The following is a 24730-nucleotide window of genomic DNA, read 5'->3' as shown; positions in this document are numbered from 1 at the left end:
ACATGTTCTTCTTTTCTTAGTACAGTTGTTTAGTTTTATTTTGTTTTGCTTTCTCATCTAAAAAACAAGGGTTTGAAGTCACATAGACTCATGAGTCAAATCATAGTTATTTTACTTATTAAGCTGTATAAATTCAGAAAGCTTCCACCAAACTCTACAACTCTTTTCTACATCTGTTGAAGTCAGCCAAAAACATCTACCTCAAGAGACAGACTGGTGATAATCTTAGGGCACTGGTCAAGGATCTTAGAGATTTTGATGTTTTAGAGGTTAGATAACTATGTACATCCAGACCCTAAGAGTCACAAAAGTAATATCAAAGTGGATTAAAGACCTCAAAATCAGACCTGAATCCATAAGATACATGGAAGAAAATGTAGGCAGAACCCTCCATGACACTGAAGCTGAAAGCATCCTTAAGTATGGAACACCACTGACTAAGCAAGTGAAACAAACACAAACAAATGGGACTACATTAAATTAAGAAACTTCTTCACCTCAAAAGAAACAGTGACCAAAATACAAAGAGAGCCCATGGAATGGGAAACAACATTTACCCAATGCCCATCTGATATGGGATTAATATCCAGGACATATAAGACATTAGTAGAATGTACAAGAAAAAGAGCCTCTAACCCCATTAAAAAATGGGAAGAAGAAATGAGCATAAGCTTCCTCAAAAAAGAAATACAAATGGTCAAAAAGGCACATGAAAAAAATGTTCCACATCACTAATCCTTAGGGAGATGCAAATCAAAACAACTATGAGATATCTCATACAACAGAACTGACACATCAAAAAAGAACAAGAACAACCAGTGCTGGCGTGGATGTGGGGAGAGAGGGGCCTATCACATTGTTAGTGGGAATGCCAACTGGTCCAGCTTTTGTGGAAAAAAATATGGGCATTCCTTCAAAAACTAGAAATTGAACTTCCATATAAGCCTGCAATACCACTTCTGGTAATACATTCTGAAGGTGCAAAAAAGCGAAAAAAACATAGTAGAAATGACATATTCACCTGTAGGTTCATTGCAACACTGTTCACATAGCCATAATCTGAAAACAACCTGAGGGCTTGAGAAGAGATGATTGGTTAAAAAACTCTGGTAGGGTCTGGAGAGATAGCACAGCGGGTAGGGCATTTGCCTTGCATGCGGCTGACCCAGGTTTGATTCCCAGCATCCCATATGGTTCCCTGAGCACCACCAGGAGTAACTCTTGAGTGCAAAGCCAGGAGTAACCCCTGTGCATCACCAGGTGTGACCCAAAAAGAAAAAAAAAAAACAGGTACATCTACACAATGGAATACTATACAGCTCTTAGGAAAGTTGAAGTCATGAAATTTGCTTATAAATGGATATTCATGGAGAGTATCATGCTAAGTGAAATGAGTCAGAAAGAGAGGGACAAACAATGACTGCACTCATTTGTGGAATATAAAACAACACAATATGAGATGAACACCCAAGGATAGTAGACACAAGGGCCAGAAATATTGCTCCATAGATGAAAGCCTGTCTCATGAGCTGGAAGAGAAGGAAGCTGGAGTAGAGAAGGAATCACTAAGTCAATGGTGGTTGGAAGGATCATTCAGGATGGAGATGTGTGCTGAACATAGATAAAGGACCAAATGTGATAGTCTCTCAGTGTCTATATTGCAATCCATAATGCCCCAAAGTAGAGAGAGTATGGGGGAAATTGTCTGCCATAGAGGCAGGGGGATGGTTGGGATTGGGGAGGATACTGGGGACATTGGTGGTGTAAAATGTGCACTGGTGGAAGGAAGGGTGTTCGATCATTGTATGACTGAAACTCAAACAGGAAAGCTTTGTAACTGTATCACGCTGGGACCCGTGGGGATGGATGACGGGCACTGTTGGAGGGATGGGCACTTGATCATTGTATAACTGAAACCCAAGCACAAAATTTGTAAGCCTATAACTGTACCTCATGGTTTTTCACTAATAAAAAAATAAAAAAAAACTGAAAAAAAAATAATAATTTAAAAAAACCCTAAGAGTCAAAATTATTTTAATCATGTGACCCAAACTATAATAAGTAGTTTTTTTAATGTGAGTTTTTTAAGGAGGTGTGGTGAGAATTGGGAAGGAACTTTAGTGGAGAATGCTGACACTGGTAGTAATGTTCAAGTTAGAATATTGATATATTGGATGCCTGAAGCTCTGTTATTAAGAAGTTAGTAAATCACATTTCCTATAAAAGAGAATTTTCACTTCAAAGAGGTTAATATTTGATCATGAGTGTATATGAAGTGCCTACTCTGTGCTTAGTCTAATCCACATTCTCTATTAATGGCATTTCCTTTTTCCATATCTACTGACCTGGAGACTAGTTTCTCCCAAAGAGTACATTAATAAACACAATAGGTGCCCCTGAGCTGGATTGTCCTTTCTAGATTCACACATAGTTTTTGAAAAAACAAAATTCTTTTAGATTACAGTGTATAACATAGAACACCTATGAATCAGGAGTTACTACTCAGATACTGTGCCAACAAAATTGTTTTAAAACTCTTTGGTAACGCATCATACTTCCATTCATATATATTTTACTTTTAAGAAAGCTCTAAAGTAGAATAAATTGTACTAATATTGTACCATTTTTTAATCTCAGTGTATTCCCACTCAGGGCATCAGGAAGTGAAGCTGTCAGATTTGCCTCCATGCATGTTGGTGGCCCCTGGGTTTGAGTGCACAATTTTCAGTTTGCCGGAAAAGCACTTTAAACCTCTGAACCGTCTTCCAGGCCCATTTTTTTTTAAATGATTGAAATTTATTTTAGAATTAACGAATCTTCCCAAATACCCTTGTCAGGCATTCCCTAATTTTGATATTTACACAGTCATGATTCTTTACCATCAGTCCTAAGCAAGTTTAATATACTCATCTAACCAAGTCTCTTCAATTATTGTCATTTGTTTCTCCAACAATATTTTCTCTGTTCCATAATGCAAAATTGCTTTTTATGACTATGGTTTTTATTCTTCAGTTTGTGATGGTTCTGTTTCACTTGAATGTAATGACTTTCACACTTTTGAAGCCTCCAAGTCAGCTACTTTATAGAATGTCTCTCAGTTTGGAATTGTATGACACTTTCTCCTGATTAAATAAAGCTACTCATCTGTGGCAAGAACATTGCACAAAAGAGAACAGAGTGATGACTCAGTGGGTGAGCACTTACTTTGAATGTGTGAGGCCCTGGGTTCAATTCCTAGCATAGTCAAAACATAGGTACTGCAGGAAAGATTTTGTGTTTCTCCTGATCACTTTAAGAATGCAATGTCAGCAGGCTTTCCTTATTGTAAAAGTTGCATTTTTTTCTCCATGTAATTAACTAATATCTTAAGGAAGTGAGCTTTAGCTTGATCTCAGAATAATCTGTCTAAAATGCTGAGAATAGGATGGCCTATCCTGCTATAGACAATTATTTTTAGATATATTTATTTTTGTATAATTAAGATGATTTATGGAAAATAAAATATTAACCTTTGACCCTTACAATGCAAAAAAGTTGTTTGGGTTGTAATTTTAAAAGCATCATACTTTCCTTCTAACAGAATTTAATTATGTTTAGATGCCTTAAGTTTATCTATGGTATCATAGGATGCTTACTGAGTAATCTCTAAAAGTAATTTGTAGTAGTAAGAAATTACTATTAAAACCTCCTAAGTGATGGAATTTGTAACTTTAGACATGAAATGAAACTATATTTTATAGCATAACATTTTTCATATATCACTTAATTTAAGTTTCCTTCAAGTTTTAAAATTCACAGTTTGTAAAAATCAAGAAACTGTGTGCATGTATTTAGCTAAGTTTTGATATGGGTGTTTATGTAGCAATTAACAAGATGAAAAGATACTGTATATTTTATTAAAATATCAATCCCTATGTATGCCATTTAGGCAAATTTCCCGCAGATCTAAACTTGTGAGGATCACAAATTCATATGCTTTACTAAGGAATTATTTCAAATTGGGACTTCCTGTCCATGCTGAAAAATTTGTAAGAGCAATTATGTTCACTAAGCACAAGAAACATTTTCTAGACATACCTCATTGCTAATTTAACAGTTGAAAAACATTTATGATGTTTGGTATGACCATTAATATATATACACGACTATTCCCATTTTTTACTATTTCTGCTTCAGTCTATAAATACTGAGTTTGCAATATAAAATGACTTTTTATTTTGTAGTTGTTATTGTGGCTGCCATTTTCAAAAACTGAGCCAAATTTCTTGAAGAGAGAACCCATAGTAGTAATTTCCTTTCAATTCTACATTTCTTTGTTCACCAAGAAAAAAGAACTGAACATTTTCAAATATACAACGAAAAAATCCATTTTTTTTTCATGTGTATTCACATCTACACTCTGGATTCTGTCTGGAACCAAAACCAGAAGTACAGAAAGACCACAACAAAGGCTGCTTTCCTTGGAGTTTCCAGCTCACCGGAAGTGGGACACATTAGTCATCTCACAGTCCCCGTCTCATTAGTTTTCTTAATTCAAATTCTAAAAAACTCAGAAACGCGTGTTCTAAATTTCTAAACTAAGAATACAAGGATGCGTTTTATCATGGACTCCAGCAAGCAGGCTCATACTAGCCCTGTCTTAGTTAACTTAGAGATCATTTAGGTTTTAAAAAACTGTTAGTTCAGAGATACGGTATGTATGATAAATGCCAAGAAGTATTCCAAATATTGATGCCATTTCAATTAATTTAATCGAGGAAAAATAATTCATCTGCTTATAATTTATTTTTAATTTTCCTTTTCCCTGAGTCCACTGGGAACTAACCGAAAGTTCTCAGGTAATATAATGGAATGAATGTGTGACCATTTTTAACTCTTTATTTAAAGAAAGAAGCATGTATAGTTTTGTTAGTATACATGATGGCTCATGTGCTATATACGCAAGGCTATGAACTCTAAACATAAGCAGGAAGTCAATACATATATAATCCTGCTACCCAACATAAAAATCCATTTTTAACGGAAATAAGTTGCAGATTCACTCTTTTATAAAATGAGATGATTTCAAACATGGGAACTAATAAATTCTAAAGCAATATTTTAAATTTAAAATTTCCTACAGGCAATGTAGAATGACTAAGCTAGCTACTTACTTCTATTAAAATTCAAAGTAATTCAGTTATGTAGTAGACCTCGTGCTCTAGATGTGTTGGTTAAAAAAAATTGTAAATAAATGTCAAAATGTCTCCCATTTCTCAGCTATATTATTATTTTATCATCCTTTTAAAAAGTATTATTATTAAGTAAATAATTTTATGTTTTACAAAAGGTAACAGGTTGGTACTAGAGCGATAGTACAGCAGTTCGGGCACTTGCCTTGCACACAGCCAACTCAGGTTTGATCCCAGCACCACATATGGTCCACTGGGCCCATTTTGAGTGAGTCCTGAGCACCAAGCCAGGAGTAAGCCCCAAGCACAATGTCAGGAGTATGTCCTGAGCACAGCCAGGTGTGATCCAAAACCAAAAACTAAAACATATCCCCCCAAAATTAGAGACCTATCTAAAGAATTTTTAAGCAGAACTAAGTTGAAAATGCTCAATCCTCAATTTTTTATAATTAAAGGAAGTCAAGAATGGCATACACGATTCCAAATAATTTTACTGATTTTTATCTTAATTACTAAACAGTTTCTACTCTGAAATAAAACGTCCATATTTTCTCTCGGTCCAAAATGTTTCAGGTGTTCATCCTTCTAGTTGGAATATTCTTTGGATTCCCTTTTAATTGTTTCCACTGATAATAGTAAATTCTGTGAACACGGGACAGTAGTAAATGCCTATGTAGCACTATAGACTTTAAAGGACCTCAGAAGTTCCAAACCTCCAAGAACTTTATTTCAGACTCCATAGCCCCAAATTGTGAAAGCAAATTTCTGTTTGCTCTGAACAACCCAATTTGTAGTTCCATTTTGACAGCAGCCAGAGGAAAGTAATAAACATTTAGAGGAGCTTTCAATTCTTACCTGATAGTTTCTTCTTTTGCTTTGGAATTCTCAATATCACTTCCTTACATAAATATAGTTTCAAAAAGATAAATGTAGCTCCTACAAAATATTCAATTACCAAAGTTTAAACATTTGTCTTTGTTTCTCCATCTTCCCGGTTTTAATCAAAAAGATCATGACCCAGTTTCTGATATGCACATTATTCCAGAAAGCAGATACACATACTCAAGCATGTATCTAATAGGTCGCCCTTATTTCATTTAAATAAGATCATGGTATGCATAATATCTTGAAACTTGTCTTATATATTTCAGCAATCTATATTTTATGTCTACCCATATTTTAATTCTGTAGTCTTCTTAAAAATTATAAAATACACCATTACATGCGTTCATAAGCTATTAACCACGTTTCTACTGATAGACATTTAATTGTGTGAAGTTCTCTATTATTATTTAAAGTATACTGACAGATTCCTTTATGCATTATTTTGGGAGAGTTTATAAATTTTCATAGGATAGAGTCAGCAATAGTTTTTAAATTGCTTTCCATTAGCAATGTAAATATCTTTCAATATGAATTTGTAAGAATTTCACTATTTGTGAGAAACATTTTATTTTAGGATTAATGTGGCTTGTGAAGGAAGATTTCAAATGGATTGTGCTGTAATTATTTATTGCTAATGTAAACCTCAGCTAATCACTCTATGAACATGTCTGGGGTGTCTACTAGCATAAAACTACACATAGCTACTTATTATTTTATAGCTTGCTGACTGCAGTGTGGGAGAAACTTGTTAAATGGATAAGCAGTGTAAAGACAAGATATAATTCACTCATCTGGAATAGGATGAAAGGCCTTACAGAGAAATCATAAGTAAGAATTTCTAGAGTTAAATTGATCACATACAGAATTATGTAAACAATGCTTATTTTCTAGAGACATAAAAGTATAGAACCAAATTATTTCTGAAAATCTTTAGTATCCTCAAATACCCATGCCTGTGTGGTCCAAAGCTGCCTACGTTGGTCCTTTTTACCTTAATGTTTCCAACCAGTCTTCTCTTTCCTGAATATTTCTTACCCAGAGCTGAGTTTCATTCCCATATCCATCTGTTTCTTTTGTTTATCCTGAGCCCATAATAGGCAATACCTTTGACTGGATACTAGAAATGAAATGCTTATCACATGCTAAAGATTGAACTAAATGCTAGAAATAAAGAGATTAAAAAGATGCGTCATAAATTTTCTGTTCTGAAATTATACTGGGGAGCCATTTCTATCAAACCCCATCTAGGTATACATATCTCGGAAAAGGCACACGCAGTTCAAGTTGACTTTCAGAAACCAGCTTTCATCTGCATTTGGGGTGAAAGCAGAGCACAGGAAATAATACTTTATTGAAGCTTTCCCAGGAAACTTGAAATCAGCCTATAAATCAAAGACTTTCTCTGCATTTAGGAAAGTTAAAAATGTGTTAGGAGACTAGAAATGAAGTCAGAAGCTTACACTGAAAGCCTTCTTCTTTGTTATTTAGCATTTCGTTTTTCTTATCACAGAAATGAAAGGAGGAGCTATTGTGGGAATATAGTTAAGATAGTGTATCAAAATTAATGTGATGTTTAACAGGCAGTAAATACTAAACCTGTATAGCAATTTTAATGCTCTTCTGATCCGTTTTATTTTTGACAAGTTAGGCAAACCTATGGTAAGATTCTGTTGAGAAGAAGATTAAAACTCTAGCAATCAGCTTATATTCATACCAAGATTCTCAAAATACTTTAAAATTTACTTATAGCAGAGTAAGCCTCAGTTTCTTGTTGGCCCACTAACACTTGTCAATATCATTCCACTCTTAAATATGCTTTTTAACAAAAAAAAACATGAATAGTTTGTGTTAAAATGCAAGTTCATATCCTAAATACGTAAATTGTCAAATTTAAATGACTGCTAAAGTTAAGCTGTGTTTTGATATATTTTTTCATAATAAGCATTTTGGGCATGAGTCACATGCAGATCGGGATGTGTGATTTTGCTTCTTGGCCTAAGTTTGAAAATCAATCTTCTTGCCAAAAATAGGAAAAGAAACTTTAATATCAAAGTTATAAGGCTAATCTTTACAGGAGAAAAAAAAAATTTTTTTTAATTTTGTGGGCTTGGAGACCTCCCAAGCGGTGTTCAGGAGACCCAGAATTCACTATGGTGAGTTTTGCTCAATGGGACCAAAATTTAGAGTTCAGTGTTCAGTATAAGGACCTGAGAATGTGGAACCCTGAGGGATCAGGGATTATCTGGCCACCCCAGCAGTTCTCAGCCTCCAGGGCTACACACTTGGTGCTCAGGGTCCTCTAGGGCTGTACATGGTGATGAGTGATGAACCATGCGGTGCTGTGGATCCAACCCAACTGCCATAAATCTCCTGATCCCTAAAGTACTTTCAATGAAAAGGAAACACTCTAGAATAAGTATTTTGTGATTCATCTTTATACAAAGATGACGAATTCTAGAAAAGGGGGATCAAGTAATAGTGAGACAATAGCAGGGATTTTTGAGATATTTGTCTGTATGTTTTGTGTGACTGTTACTAGCACATGTGACCCAGCGCTCCAGACACGCATGCAGCCACTTTAATGGGCATGGACTATAATGCTGCAAAACTCACTGGGATCTTAATTTGAAGAAATTGTGTATGAACTTCTCCCAAAAGTCAAGCCAGTCTCTGCTCTCTCTCTCTCTCTCTCTCTCTCTCTCTCTCTCTCTCTCTCTCTCTCTCTCTCTCTCTCCCACACACACACACACATACACATGTACTAAGTAAATTCCTTTCAGTAGAACTATTCAATCAAAACAAAAAAATTATATTTTTCTATGTATCTTTGGTAAAAATAAAAGGTAAAGGGGATTGTTTTAGAATCAGAAATAAAGACAGTATGGATATACCGAGCAAGTAATCACAGTCCCACAAGTATAGGAATGGATACCATGCTTTCCAAAAGAAAAGAAAGGAATAAAGTTAAATTGTAAGGTAGGCCCCATACGGGCCACCAACACGGCCAGAGTCTGGCAAACTCCCCGTGGCGTACCCAATATGCCAAATACCAGTAACAATGAAGGGTCTCATTCTCCTAACTCTGAAAGATCCTTGAATATGGCACTTTCTAAAAAAATCTCAGGGCTAGGACGAAGAGACATTACTGGGGCCTGCTTGAGGCAATCGAAGAATAATAGGATGGTTGTGATTGTTGTGATTGTAAGGTAGGACAGTGAAGTGATGGTTTGAAAGAAGCCGTGGAAGATAGGAGGACATCTCCCAGGAGATGATAAGAGTGGATGAGGGATTTCCCAAAAAACAAAGAAATTTGTGTTTTCCCACAGGGACTGTGTTTCTAGGAAGGCAAAGAGATAAAAGGAAGTTGTGTGAAACCTTAAAGAACTGTAGAAGGGATTTCTTCTCCAATGCAACGGGAGTGGCAGGGGACCCATGCAATCTTGATTCCTTAGGGAAGGAATGTGGGGTATGCAGCATTAGAGGAGGGGGAGGTGGACACCAGACATTGCATTTTGCCTGAGGGTACCAAGGACAAGAGACTGATGGAATCTGCTGCTATCATGATTCACTTACCATTCACCTAAAGGCACATTAGGGACTGCTGGGTACCAGTACTTGCCTTTGTTCAAGCTTCCAGTAAAACACTGGGAAATATGTCATCCGGCCCCCAAAATAGCTGAGTTTGAGTGATCTGATAGTGAAATTGCTGCTCCGGAATGTCATGGGAAAGAAATAGTCCTTATCTGGAAGAACTTGCTGCCTTTCTAAAGAAAGACCACCAGGCCAGGATGGTCAGGTATGAGAGATCAACAGTGACGCAGTGATGCTGCGTGCAATTCAGCAGGAGGAGTCATGGATCCCATTGGGAAGAGCTGGGTGTCATGTCACAGGAAGTGAATGTTTGCTTTCAAATTTAAATGCTCACTTTTCATTATTTAACCAGAGAAGGAAAAAATAGTCCTCTAAAAAAATGATTCTGTGCAGATAGTGAAGTGGGTAACATTTAAAGATGTTTATTAGATCAAGAAGTCTGGGAGGAGTGGGGAGAGCAGTAGGATAGAGAAGAGACCACTATGACAATGATTGTTGGAAATGATCACTCTGAATAAGAACTGAGTGCAGAGAGGAGGTAAAGGGATATACACAATACCCCTTCAGTACCTGTGTATCAAACCATAATGCCCAAAGGAAAGAGTGGTGAGGAAAGAGGAAAAGTGTCTGCCATTGAGTCAAGCTGGGGGTTGGAGTGTCAAGAGGGAAACTTGGGGACATTGGTGGTGAGAAATGTGCACTGGTAAAAGGAGGAGTATTGGAGCACTGTATGACTGAAACCCAATCATGAATAACTTTGTAACTGTGTATCTCATGGTTATTCAATATTTTGGAAAAGTCTAATTTAGCATGCTTTAGATTAGAATAAATAGGATTAAAATTTTAAAAAAGTGCTACTAACTTTTATGTTCTAAATGAATTAGAAACTAAACGGATTTTTAAAACTAGCTGGTAATAAGAAGCTACTGTCACATAGTGATGAATCGTGGTGAGGAGTAACATTGAGGGGAACAAAATACTTGTACGTCAATGTAGCAATTCAGGACAAATGAAGTAAAAATTTTAAATTATATACTATGGGGGCTGGAGAATGAGACCCATCATTGTTACTGGTATTTGGCATATTTGGTAGGCCACGGGGAGTTTGCCAGACTCTGCCCTGTGGGCAGGCTACATTCGACAGCCTGCAAGTTTGTCCAAACTTAAAGAACTGTAGAAGGGATTTCTTCTCCAATGCAACGGGAGTGGCAGGGGACCCATGCAATCTTGATTCCTTAGGGAAGGAATGTGGGGTATGCAGCATTAGAGGAGGGGGAGGTGGACACCAGACATTGCATTTTGCCTGAGGGTACCAAGGACAAGAGACTGATGGAATCTGCTGCTATCATGATTCACTTACCATTCACCTAAAGGCACATGATGGGTCTCATTCTCCTAAAGAGCCCTGAATATAATCTCAGGGCTAGAATGAAAGAGACGTTACTGGGGCCTGCTCGAGGCAATCGACGATTAACAGGATGATGAAATGAAATGAAATGAAACTATGGGGGCTGGAGCAACAGTACATTGGGTAGGGCCTCTAATTGCCTTAGTGAACTCTAGTGAGAGAAATGACAATACATTCAAGAATTTACTAAATCTCCAGCAAAATGATAAAACTGGATGTGCACTTGTCTGGGGTTAGTACAACTTTAAACAGCTCTACTAAATACTACCTCTTCTGCATATCTAGACTCAGGCTCCAAGAGGTGTCACAAAAACTAGAGGAGAGCTGTCATTTATTTTCCTAAATAGGTCGGAACCTGACTGAACAAACCACACAGGGTTTGGAGCGGGGGGGAGGTGGGGAGAGTGGGGAGTAGGGTCAGAAATAAGTGAGGGATTATAATGAGTTTCTCCATTTCAAGATTGTTGCTTTGTTGTTACTGTTGTTAGTTGGGTTTAATCACTTTTAAGATATAAAGGAATGGGGTGGGAAAGATTGAGGAGGAAAGGTTTGTTTTTATCTTGTATTTCCATAGTTATTTGACATAGAGGAGTACAGAAGTAGGCAGCCCCCATCATCAGTACCCCCTGCTCATTCTATCTCTCTGCTTATGCTGGCCTCATGATTACAACATGGCAACTCTTACATCAGCATTCCAAGAAGAAGGCAACAGTACACCAAATAAAATGTGGCACCAGGAAAGCAAATAGTGGATCAAAACTTACCTCTACTTCCATTTCTTAGATTAAAATTGTCATGTAGTTCTTATTGCAGAGAAAATTGGGAAATGGAGTTTTATTGGTTTAGTTTTGTAATGCTAGACACACTTCTACTCCCAACAAGATAAAGAAAAAAGAATGAATGCTGGGAGGGTACTAAGTGTTGCCAATTGTATTACTGAGATTATATAATGAAATTCTTCTCATCCCCTCTACATCCTTTGTCATCTTTTAATAAGGAAACCGAATTAAGTGACTAATGTGTGTGTGCGTGTGTGTGTGAAATAATTATCGTATCTCATGAAGTAGTGAGACACACAGTGGGAAAATTACAAATAGTTACAAAGCAGTGGAGAGTATGACAGAAAGAAATGGGGGATGGGGATGGATAAGAGGAGGAACACAGGGGCTGGAGCAATAGTGCAGTGGGTAGGGCATTTGCCTTGCATGTGGTTGACCCAGGTTTGATCCCTGGCATCCCATAGGGTTCCCCTAGCCCTCTAGAAGTGTTCTCTGAGTGCAGTTCCAGCAGTAAACACTGAGCACAGTCAGGTATGGCCCCAAGACAAAACAAAACAAAAGAGTGGGAATACATAAATATGTTAGAGTTCAGGAAGGTGTTTTGATATCTAAAAACACATGCACAACTATGCTTTCCATTAAAAATCATTCTTGTCTGAGTTAATAGCAATTTCACCTTCTCTAAACTGTAATAGACTAAGAGAACTCAGTGAAAAGGGTGGTTAAGACACAGACAGATGCCAATAGCTTTGTAGAATTAACTAAAAGAAAATAAAAATGGTCTTACCTCAGGTCAGTTGATGGGGCAGAGAAGATATGAGGAGAGAAAAGGAGAGAGAAGAAAAGACAAGGAGAGACGAGCAGAACCTACTATAGTGTTCTCCATGCACATGTCAGACTGCAAGCATTGTTTAGGATAGAATATTTATCCATAGTAACTTTTTTTGCAGTGGGAATTGCCTGCTATTCTAAACATATAAATGTGTTTTAAATTCAAAAATATATTTTTCCATTACTGGCATATATTGGTCATTAATAGATGTGTGTTCAATTGAGACTTGTCTATTAAATTAATGTTCTCCCCAAATATTTTCCCTTTTTTCACAATATTTGTCTTTTCCACTTGATATGGGTCTGCTATATTTGAACTGAGTCAACACACAGATATTAGTTTTAATAGTAAAACTCATACCCACCTCTTTAAAATATTGGCGAGGCTGCAACATGACTATTAAACTAAAAGGCTGAATTTTATTAGAATGTACTTTAATCCCCTAATGCTAGTAACTGAGGGTACAAACAACTATTAATATGTCAATGCAATTAAAAGACTAAATAAAAATATCTCCTTTTATACATAAAGGTTACTTGTCAAAGAAAGTTTAATTTTTTAGTTTTATTACTATATGTCAAGTTAATTACTGTGACAATTAATTTTTACCTTTTTAATGTAGGATTGTGGTTTGCTGATTCATCCTAATGAAGCCTGCGGGTTACAGTCTATTTCCTCTGACTACATTGAAGCTATTTCACAGCCTGAATTAAAGATTTGTCCATCTGGGGACACAAAAGGTGAATATTATATATTGGCTATTACTACTCACTAAAAGAAGAATCCTTTAGCATACATAAGTACTTAATTTTTGCATTCCTCTTGAGCCAAAAAATGCAATACATTAGGTTTTCATTAATATAAGCAGTAACACATAGTTTAGTATAAATGTTTTATTTTAATATGTGAAGCCTTTGTATTAATCAAATGGCTTTCTCTTTCCCCTGTGCTCTTTGCTATTAATTTATAATTATCACTTACACATCACTAGCATAGGACAATTTTTTAAAGCCTGATCTTTTTACTTACATCTACTGCACAGTACCTCTGCCTTTCTTCCATGATTATTTAGATGGTTAAGTACATAATTAGTTGACTGCTATTGTTCTGCCCAGATTGTCACTGCATGCAGTCACCTGAGTTGTTCATACTCATTCGCTTAGCACCATCGTTTCCAAAGAGTACCAAAAAAGGGAGTATTTGTTCATATTGCAAACTCAAGACTAAAATGGCTTCAGTTCAATTTTAATTAGTTTTCTTGCTTTAAAATATTGTTGGGAGTGATCACTAGAATCTCTCATTTCTCAAGGCATTCATTGAGGAAGGAAAATTTTTAGGTCAAATTCAGTGTACGGTATTCAGTAGGTACAAAATTTTGCAGAGGAGACCTGGTAAAAGAGATTTTGCTGTCATTGTCTTCAATTCCTATTTCTCTTCTTCTTCCCAGGAACTCTTCTTTAAGCAGCAACAAGTGTTTTTAAGTCAGTCTGGGATCTGAAAATGCCTGCAAGACAATAGGAACAATAGGGGGCATTTCTGAGATCCATACTTTCTCTCCTCCTAACTCCTGACCCAGGTCTCTCTTCATCTAAACAATCTGAGAAAACATTCAGGAGCTTTTCTACCCTCACCATGAACTTCACACCACAGATTGAATGGGAAATGAGTTTCACAAATGGGCAGGACAAATTGCAATTTGGCATGCACAGTTAACAAACGTAGGCATATCCCCATTCTTGAACATGTGTTCTACATAATAAATTACAGGCGGTGCTTAAAGTGGATTTAGCCATTATAGTGTGTTGCATGGTATGATTTGTGATTCTGGCTAAATGAGATATATATTGTTAAATATAAAAAGACATTGATGTGTTTAGTTGTGTATTTCTTCATCAGATGACAGTTTATGAGAATCATAAAACCAACTTAATTTTTTTTCTTTCTACTGACCTAAGTCAAATTTCTTCAATAAAAACTTGAAGGTACATCACTGAGATTCTTCCAAAAGTTCCACTTCAAGTTTGTAATAATTTATGCCAGTCTCTGGCTTGAAATTGTTTCCAGGTCTGGTTCTTACCTCCAGCCTAAAGACCACCATAGAAATAGAGCTTTAGGCTAATTTTTGTAGTTAGTCTTCTTTAGAAAATAAAACCCACTTTAACTCCTCATGTTTCTTAGATACTCTCGGCCATCATAATTGGTCTCTTTCTATTTCTTCTAACTCCTCTTAAATGCTCGGTCTTACTTTAGGCAGATAATATTGCTTCTTCACTCCAGTTCTTTTCCATGCTGTCCATATTCATAGGGATGCAAGAATTCTGCTCATCTCATTCTGGTTCTGATGGTACTTTGCATTCTTCTCCTGGAAGACTTTCTTCACAATGTCTAGCCCCAAGTTGAATCTCTCATCAGAGCTCCTGTCATAACTCATGCACATGTCTGCATCAGCTTCTACCTCATTATGTTACTAGTGTTCAATTACATGTTTGTTTCTTTAGTCTTCTGAAATGGAATAATATTTCTGAGAAAGGGAGGGAGTAGCACAGAAAGATCTACAGAGCTAAATGCCATAAAGATTATAATAGATGTACATGTAAAGATTATAATAGATGTACACGTTATTTTATTCTAAGTAGTCTTATTTTAATTTATAGTGGACATGGACATATATAGGAAAATATATTTTATGTATTTGGGCCTGCTTGAGAAAATCTATGAGCAACAGGACGACAGTGATAGTGACACTATCAGTGTACATAGTATACTCCAGGCCGTTTTCCAGACTGCATGGCTGGTTTGCGTGACACATCTTAAGACACTTCCTACCCATTTTCCATGATTACCACACCATGTTTGATGGAGTTCAGACAGTAGGTAACAAATTATAGAAAGAAATATATATGTATATCTTGGAGAGCCTGGCAAGCTACCAAGAGTATCCCACCCACACGGGCAGAGCCTGGCAAGTTCCCCGTGGCATATTCTATATGCCAAAACCAGTAACTATAACAGTTCTCATTCCCCTGACCTTGAAAGGACCTCCAATCACTGGGGAAGACAAGTAAGGAGAGGCTGCTAAAATCTCAGGGCTGGAACAAATAGAGACTTTACTGGCACCCATTCGAGTAAATCGAAAAACAACGGTATGACAGTGATACAGTAATACATAATATATACTTGCTTCATCTTATGTCAAATGTGTGCAAAAATGCTTTTACTGATAACTTTTCTATCTTTTTTTTTCATCTTTCAATGTTGAGTATGTGCTTTGTAATTTTTTTAAAATTTTAGGCATTATGGTATACAATATCATAATGTTTATGGTAGTATTTCTTGCATAAATTGTTCCTGCACCATTCTCTATTTCCCCCTCTTCTTCTAACTTCATTCAGCATGATACTCTCCAAATCCATTCACACAGTAGAAGCATGCATAATTTTATCTTTTCTTGAAGCTGAGTAATATTTTGTTGTACCATAGTTTTTTATAGTTTTCTGTTCTTGAGCTTTTCAGTTGGTTACAGATTTTAGTTAATGTAAATACTGTTTCAATTTCATGGGAGTAAAAATGTTTTTTTCTGAATAGGATTTTTAGGTTTTTGAGGTAGATTCCAAGTGATTAATATTGTCAAAATGACAATCTTGCCCAAAAAACTATGTAAATTCAATGCAGTCCCTATAAAAATACCCATGACATTTTAAAAAGACATAGCTCAAATTGAAATATACTGGACTAATACAAATCTTTCCTTAACTTCCAAACAGTCAAAGCAATCCTTAAAAAAAAAAAAGAACATGTGAGACTTCTCTTTAAACAACTTCAAACTACACTAAAAAGCCGTAGCAATCAAAACATTGTGGTACTGGGATAAGTATAGACTCTCAGACCAATGTAGTATATTTGGAAGTCCAGGAATATCTTGAGGTGTATGAATAGTTAATTTTCAATAAAGGGGCCAAAATTATGAAGTGGAGCAAAGAAGCTCTCTTCAACAAACGATGTGAAAACTGGTAGATCATATAAGCTCTCCTCCCTACCCCAAATTGAACCCAGATCCCTTTCTAACACCATCACAAAAGTCAAATCAAACTGGATTAAATATCTTGACATTAGGCCTGAGGGAGAGAGAGAGAGATAAACAGACAGACAGACAAACAGACAGAGAGTGTATAATGGACCTGAGTTGATTACATTGAGGAATACATAGGTAGAACACTTCATGATATTGAATTTACAGCCATCTAGATTAGCCACGTTTAACAGTCATTAGCCAGGTAACAGATGCAAGGATAAACAGAAATGCACAAAACTCAGAATCTTCTGCATCACAACAGAAACCACAACTAAAATAAAAAGTCACCCCACAGACTTGGAGAGAATATTTACTCACCACTCATCTGATATAATATTGGTATCCAACATATACTAACACTGGTAGAAGTTTACAATATTATTTTTAAATGGTTGCTGAAATAAAAACTGCTATCTTTCTATAAGCTCTAGAAGAAAACATTCCTTCTATAGGAGACAATGAGCAGAAAAGGGGCACAGTCAATCAAGGGTCTTCAAGAGATAAAAATTCAAATTAAATGAGTGAGATTAGTGATCATCACTCACAAGAATATATTTTTGCTACTGGAGATGATGGTAGGATTCCTTCCTGTTGAAGGAAGTGTCATGGTAGACAACATTGAAAGGAAGTTTATTTAGGCATTTTAACATCCCCTTATATATCCACAGATGGGTCCCCAAATCTTATTTCACAGCACTTTACGGTGATTTGGCAGAACTGGATCCATTTCTTGTCTTGCCAGTGTAATAATTATCACTCTAGCTAACATAATTTTGTATGACTTTTGTTCCCTTAAGTTGATTTCTACCATTAAGAAAAAATAGATTAGCTAAAAGTCACAATCTTAGAATAAAATTTATTGTCTATAAAAGACCAAATAATTAATTCTAATTTTAAAGAAGAAATTTAGGAAATTTTTATTGAATGCCCTTTAAGGAAAGTTGTTCAGGTATCATTCTATGAATATGTAAAAAAAGAATAATTTTTTCTATTTTTAGTAAGATATGACAACTTTAATATTAATTTAAAAGTATTATTTTTTCTTAAGTAGAAACTGCTTTATGTTATTGCACTATAAAGAGGGAATCAGTGCTGTTATGGCAATAGTTTTGTATCTAATATTTTATGTCTCACATTCTCTCAGTCACAGAGTTGAACTCCCTATCTCTATTATGCCATCCAATCTGAGTTAAATGGCTAGAATCTAACTTGTGTTAAATATAAAGTTTAATTATAAATCAAATAGCTAGTCCCAAAAGACATTTTCATTCCTCAGAATGTTATTCCTAAAACATATGTCATATTTTATTTCAGAAATCACAGCTTTGGTTCATTCAGTGTTTAAATATGTAACATAGAATTTATGTTCCTCTTTTTGACTATTTTAGTTAAGAGCTGGTATCATTTAAAATGTCAAGAAATCTCAGTCCTGCAGATGTTATGCAGATGTCTATTTCAAGAGTATAACTAACTGACAATAAAAAAGTCATTGTTAACCGATACAAAAATACAATGAGTTATGATGACTGTATAAATATATTGTAGTATAATCATTGAGGCCAAGTTTTCAGAGACCCAATCAGGAATCCTTTTTTATGCACATGTGATTTTTATGCCCACAAACTAATTGTACGCACATTTGGATTTCTGTATATGGCCACTTGTTTCTCCAGCCTTAAGAATGTAAGACCAAAGAAGATTCTGAATTTGTGCAATTTAGCTCTCAGAATGATTGGGTGAGGCAAGGAGGAGCTGGGTTGTATGCTCTTCAATATTAATAGATCTATGAAAACCAAGCTCTTCAAAATATTAAGAAATTTATCATCATCATCATAACTATGTATATATCAATAATATAACACTATTTTGATAAAAAAATAAACAATCTTTTTTTGGAGTGCATGTCAATACATAAACATACTGGATGAGTTGGGCTTTTCAAAATAAAATTAAGTTTTTTATAACAAAATATCTTATATTTTTATGTAAGTACTATCAAAGAGATTATAGGTCCATATTTCATTTTTACCTGTTTATTTTGTGTTGACCTAACCAAGCATAATCAAGTTAGGGTCAGAAATTAGAAACTCTTAGACTTACTTTTCGCCCAACCTGCTGTAAAAAAATCTTTTTATGTCCATTAAATCTTTGCACCTTGATTTTCTGTAAAAAGAAAAGGATAGAAAACAGAGATTCAAAACTCCTTGTAATTTTATCCAACTGAATTCTACATGCCCACTAAATTTAAATCTCAATGAAGAAAATGAGTTCTGGAAGGAGGTTTTCTAAAGGAATTATTCAACAAAGATAAATCCTAAGCCTGTGTCTAAATCACATAGCATTATTGATTATGATGTAAAATTTGGGGAAATTAGAAGTAGAGAGCAATGTATATTCTAAATTTAAAATTCAAAGGAGTTTCAAGAGATTTGGATGAATAAAATAACACTTTTGAGTACCGTCTTCAGGTCGCCAAACACTAGGACCTTGCCCAAATTTTCTGGTTGTTTATTTTAGTAGCATTGCTCTTCTCTACATCTGGAAATTTTGTAGATTTCTTTTAATAGCAGACCTTCTTTTTCTCTTCAATATAATACAACCTGCAATGGGATCTATTTCTGTTAGATCTACATTTCATTATCACTAAAATGCCACCAACTCTAACTCTCAATGTCTCATCTCTTCATAAAAACCTGGACAATTTGTATGTTGTCCATGGAACCTTCCAGAAAACTCTGTCATGGCACTCTCTATATACTTGACTAGTACAGATTGCTTCAGGTAGAGATGGAAAGTAGAACATATCTGTCCACTGTTACATATGCTATCAGGTACCACACATATCTATTTTATGAGAAGGAAAGATAATCATGAAAGGAAAAAGCTGTTTGTCCAAGTTAAACCATGGTTCTCAACCATGGTTCTCAAAACCTTGTTTGCATATTAGTATCACTTGATATGCATTTTTTAAACCAGCAGTGCCTGAGTGCCAGTGGATATAATTTAATCAGTCTTATATGATCTGAGCAGGAAATGCTGCTGAGGTGCACAGAACTAATAGAGGCATTACCAGTGCTATGTCTCCAAAGATCAGACTCTGTCAGTACCACATGGATATTTTTACTCAGCTATTCATTACCTACTATGTTGCTACAATTATTTCACATAAACAAATTACAACCCTCTACCTTAGTTTATGTACCATTGTAGTTAAGCTTCAATAGATTAATAAAGTAATAAGAAAGATCTTACATTTGAAAGATATTAAGATGTTAAAATTTTAGTTAGAATGTTTCAGTACAGCACACCAAACATATAATAAGGTAGATGCTTCAATAATGTTTTATATTAAAAATTCTCCTGGAGAGAATATGCTTGTGGAAAAACACAGGATAATTCACCACTTTTGAAATAATATAGATTGCCTTCTCTGCATAGACATTGAATAACGCAGTTTTTTGAATATTAATGTTTGTTAAGTTTAAAAGGTAAAGGTAAAGGCCCTCCTGTTGATCGTCAATTTGCTCGAGCGGGCCCAGTAACGTCTCCATTGGAGACTTTGTTGTTACTGTGTCTGGCATATCGAATACTCTCGGTAGCTTGCCGAGTTTAACAAGCAAAAAAGAGGCAATTTTTATAAGATAATTAGTAGGACTACATCACTTTTGGACTGCCTTGTAATTCAATTTTCTGTTTCTCTCAACACCATATCCTGCTAAAGTGATGCTACTGCATAAATCTCAACCTTCTCTGTGAACCATCATGTTCTCATCTTCATTCCTTCTTTTTCTTTCATGATTTTTCCTTCCCTCCTTTTCCTCCTAGGTCGTCTATCATAGCATATATACACTTTCTTTCTCAACCAGTAAACATAGTTTACTGGTTGAGAGGATAGATACCCAGGCTAGATATCTTTTTTATTATTTGCAGCTATTTACATACAGAATGCTCAAATATATGAATCTGACATCCCTGAGATCAGGAAATGTGTAATAAACCACACTCATGCCTCAAAGTCGAAATATTTCTCACTAAAATCAATGTCATACCATATGCTTTGGGTAAAATAATCTTAAGTCATAGTCACAATGGTTAGAGTATTTTTTTTAAAAAAACCAGAAACTCCTGTTTTCTTAATTACTAGAAATAATTGGGAATATTTAGATCTTCTGCTCGAGCGGGCCCAGTAACTCCCTGTGACGTATTCGATATGTCAAACACAGTAACAACAAAGTCTCCAATGGAGACGTTACTGGGCCTGCTCGAGCAAATCGACGATCAACGGGAGGGCCTTTACCTTTAGGGGCTGGAGCGATAGCACAGCAGTAGGGTGTTTGCCTTGCATGCAGCCAACATGGCCGACCCGAGTTCGATTCCTCCGCCCCTCTCAGAGAGCCCGGCAAGCTACAGAGAGTATCTCGCCCGCACGGCAGAGCCTGGCAAGCTCCCCGTGACATATTCGATATGCCAGACACAGTAACAACAAAGTCTCCAATGGAGACGTTACTGGGCCTGCTTGAGCAAATCGACGATCAACGGGAGGGCCTTTACCTTACCGTGACAATTTAAATCTTCAATATTTTAACTGAGAGACAAGTAGTACTCTTATAAGCAAGATCTTTATGTTAGAATTAACGATTGTTGGAAACATCAAGGTATTCATTTATACAAAGGAGGCATATAAACACTTCATACTTATAAATATAACAAGAAAATTCACACATTTCTGAGAACACAAACAATGGAAACTTTGAAAATTATTTTTAACTGTTTTCTATAAATGTGTTCATTTACACTAAAAGCATGTTACTTTATCATGTAAAAGATCCTAAATGCATTAAAAATATTCATTTACCTTATGGACATTTTGAAACCCCGTTGACCTGCTGAATTCTGCTAGTAAGAGGGTTACCCCTCTTATGTCATATTGATCTGAACTAAGTTCTTTACATACATTTTCCTGGTAGGTTTTCATAGAATCATGCTTGGAGCACATGTAAATCACTGATGCAATCAATATGACAGTACTAGAAATAGGCAAAAAAGATGCACACCAGAATGGTCATCAATCAGATTTAAGAACAATAACTAAACTTTGAAAGAATAACGTATATCTGATTATCAAAATCCTTTTTGGTTTGAACTGTGTTGTTTCAGAAAATTACTGTGCATTGTCATTCTGTTTGATTGGCAAGAAACCCCACTAACTTTAGCAGGTACAAATGTTCTTTTCCTGCTGTGCCATAGCTAAAGTTTCTTGCAAATTAATCTTCCCGGTTGAAACCAAACTCAGGAGATTTCTCTCTGAGTTCCAGGTCAATGGATTGTGCCTTGCCTTAGCTGTTCAGACAACAGGACCTGTGACTGGAGAGAAGTAACATGGCAACCACACAACTGCCAATACGGTGTCCTAACCAAGCCTCAGCTCCAGCAGTGCCTGGGAGGAAGGAAGGTAAGTTCTGGATCCAGTGTGGGAGCCTTTAAATTATATGGCCTGCAGCATTGGAACCAAAGCATTGCATCTCCTAGACCAATCCCTGCTCTCTCAGTCTGCAATAGAAAACTAACTGAGTGCAATTTGGCTTTATGAGTGTTACAGGAGAGTCTTAACTATTCTTGCTCAGAATGCTCAGTAATTTCCAAACAAGTCGTACATGACAGATGGAGGATATTAAAGTCATGTCCTGTGCTGACCCAGTCCCATGCTGTTCATATCGGCACAAATTGGTAGGCACTTGCCACATCAACTAACAGTTGGCAGTGCAGAGCAGCTGACCTTGTCAGCTGCATCTCTAGCAAGACACTGGGGCTCAAACAGACATCTGTAGACTGCACAAGCAATAAAATGTTCCTGCATGCAAGGCTCCCTTCTGTGAGAGCGTAACAGAGTACATGGCATTGTTTTTTACCCACTAACCTTCCTGCTCTTCTTTCACATTCCCTAGCAGGTCTCACGAGGACCTCACTAGGCTGTTTTTCCCTTTAGTGCGGCTTCTAAACTGATTTCTTGGACATGCTGTATCTTCTTGCTAGGCGCGCTCTGACTAGGTAGATCCCGGCAGAGCTCTTGGACGTGTGAACTGGGCACATAGACTGAGATGCATGGTTAACCTGAAGTAAGTAACCCGGACTGAGAATTTCAAAGTGCCTCTGATGAAACATTTCCTTCCAAACCGTAAGCTCTCACATCTGCAGGACTGATGTGACAAAGCTGATCTTTTGAAAAGCTCTCTTAGAACATAAAGTAAAGCACACTGGGCTAAATATGTGCTGCTTTTAAATGAACCTTCTGTTCGAATATTCTACTAGCAAATGTCAGAAGGAGGACTTTGGGTGAGGGAAGGACTTCAGGATTTATAGCTGTTCATGGGAATTCCAATATATATTACTGGATTTATAGCTGCTTCATGAGAATTCCAATATGTTTTATATATTTAAGTATATTATATATATATATATATAGGTTTTGGGAATTATGCTTAGCAGGGCTCATTTCTGGCTCTCTACTCAGGGATCACTCCTAGTAGGGCTTGTGAAGCATACGTCCTCCCAGGGAGCCAACCTGAGTTGGCTGTCTGTACTATCTCTTCAACCTTGTCTTTTTTTTGGAGATGGGAGAATATTTTTGAATTAATTTCAATATTTTTACATTAACGTCAATATTAATGCCCCAGTTTTCATGACTGGTTGGATGTCTTAAGATTAGGAAGACTTCTTGTTTTTTAAAAGAAAAAGAGGGCTTTGAGCACATGCTTTCCTGTAGGAGACACAGGCTCTATCCCCAGCACTGCATAATTGTGTGAGCACCAAGCAGGAAGTAGGCCCTGAACATCTCTGGGTATGGCCAAAATGGAAAAAATTAAGTTAGGGGCTGGAGAGATAGTGTAGCAGTTAAATGTTCTTTTTATGATTTTTTTAAAATTTTTTTTTATTATTAGTGAAACACCATGAGGTACAGTTGTAGATTTACAAATTTTTGTGCTTGGATCTCGGTCATACCACGATCAAATACCCATCCCTCCACCAGTGCCCATTTTCCACCACCAGGATAATATCCCTCCCCCCCTTCCCCCCATCCCCCCCTGCCACTGTGGCAGGGCATTCCCTTTTGTTCTCTCTCTCCTTTTGGGTGTTGTGATCAGCAAAAGAGGCATTGAGTGGCGAACATGTTCAGTCCAGTCTACTTTCAACCTGCATCTCCCCTCCTGGGAGGATCCTCCAAACACCCTCCACTTGGTGTTCCCCTTTCTATCTGAATTGTCCTTTCCCCTAGAATACCCGACTGGCCTCTAAGTTATGGAGTAATTCTCCTGGTGTTGCTCTCAGCTATTCTTGGGTATTAATCTCATATTTTGTTACTTTATATCCCCCAGATGAATGCAATCTTTCTATGTCTATCCCTCTCTTTCTGACTCATTTCGCTTAGCATGATACTTTCCATATTGTACCACTTGTATGTAAAGTTCATGACTTCATCTTTTCTAAGAGCTACATAGTACTCCATTGTGTAGATGTACCAAAGTTTCTTTAACCAGTCATCTGTTCTTGGGCACTCAGGTCTCTTCCAGTTTCTGGCTACTGTAAAGAGTGCTGCAATGAACAAACAAGTGCAGATGTCACTTCGGCTACACATTTTTGCCTCTCTGGGATATATTCCCAGGAGTGGTATCGCTGGGTCAAATGGGAGCTCAATTTCTAATTTTTTGAGGAACGTCCATACTGTTTTCCAAAAGGGCTGAACCAGTCGGCATTCCCACCAACAGTGAAGGAGTGTCCCTTTCTCGCCACATCCGCGCCAGCAACGGTTGCTTTTGTTCTTTTGAATGTGGGCCAGTCTCTGAGGTGTGAGATGGTATCTCATTGTGGTTTTGATCTGCATCTCCCTGATGATTAATGATGTAGAGCATTTTCTTATGTGCTTTTTTGCCATTCGGATTTCTTCCTTGGGAAAGTTTCTGTTCATTTCATTGCCCCATTTTTTGATGGGGTTGG

The 24730-nt window shown here is 36.5% G+C and overlaps 1 protein-coding gene across 1 annotated transcript in view; it reads left to right on the top strand.

The window, feature by feature from the left end:
• Nucleotides 1-24730, top strand: part of CPED1 (cadherin like and PC-esterase domain containing 1) — a 338587-nt gene that overhangs the window by 270241 nt on the left and 43616 nt on the right. Inside the window, exons 16-17 of the mRNA XM_056118573.1 lie at nt 13289-13406; nt 22054-22190. Of these exons, the coding sequence (XP_055974548.1) occupies nt 13289-13406; nt 22054-22190 (255 nt within the window). The remainder of the gene's footprint in view (nt 1-13288; nt 13407-22053; nt 22191-24730) is intronic.

Source organism: Sorex fumeus, unplaced genomic scaffold (assembly GCF_029834395.1).
Source record: "Sorex fumeus unplaced genomic scaffold, SorFum_2.1 ptg000037l, whole genome shotgun sequence".
NCBI lineage: Eukaryota > Metazoa > Chordata > Mammalia > Eulipotyphla > Soricidae > Sorex > Sorex fumeus.
The sequence above is the reverse complement of the archived record's forward strand: the minus strand, read 5'-3'. Positions and strand labels throughout refer to the sequence as shown.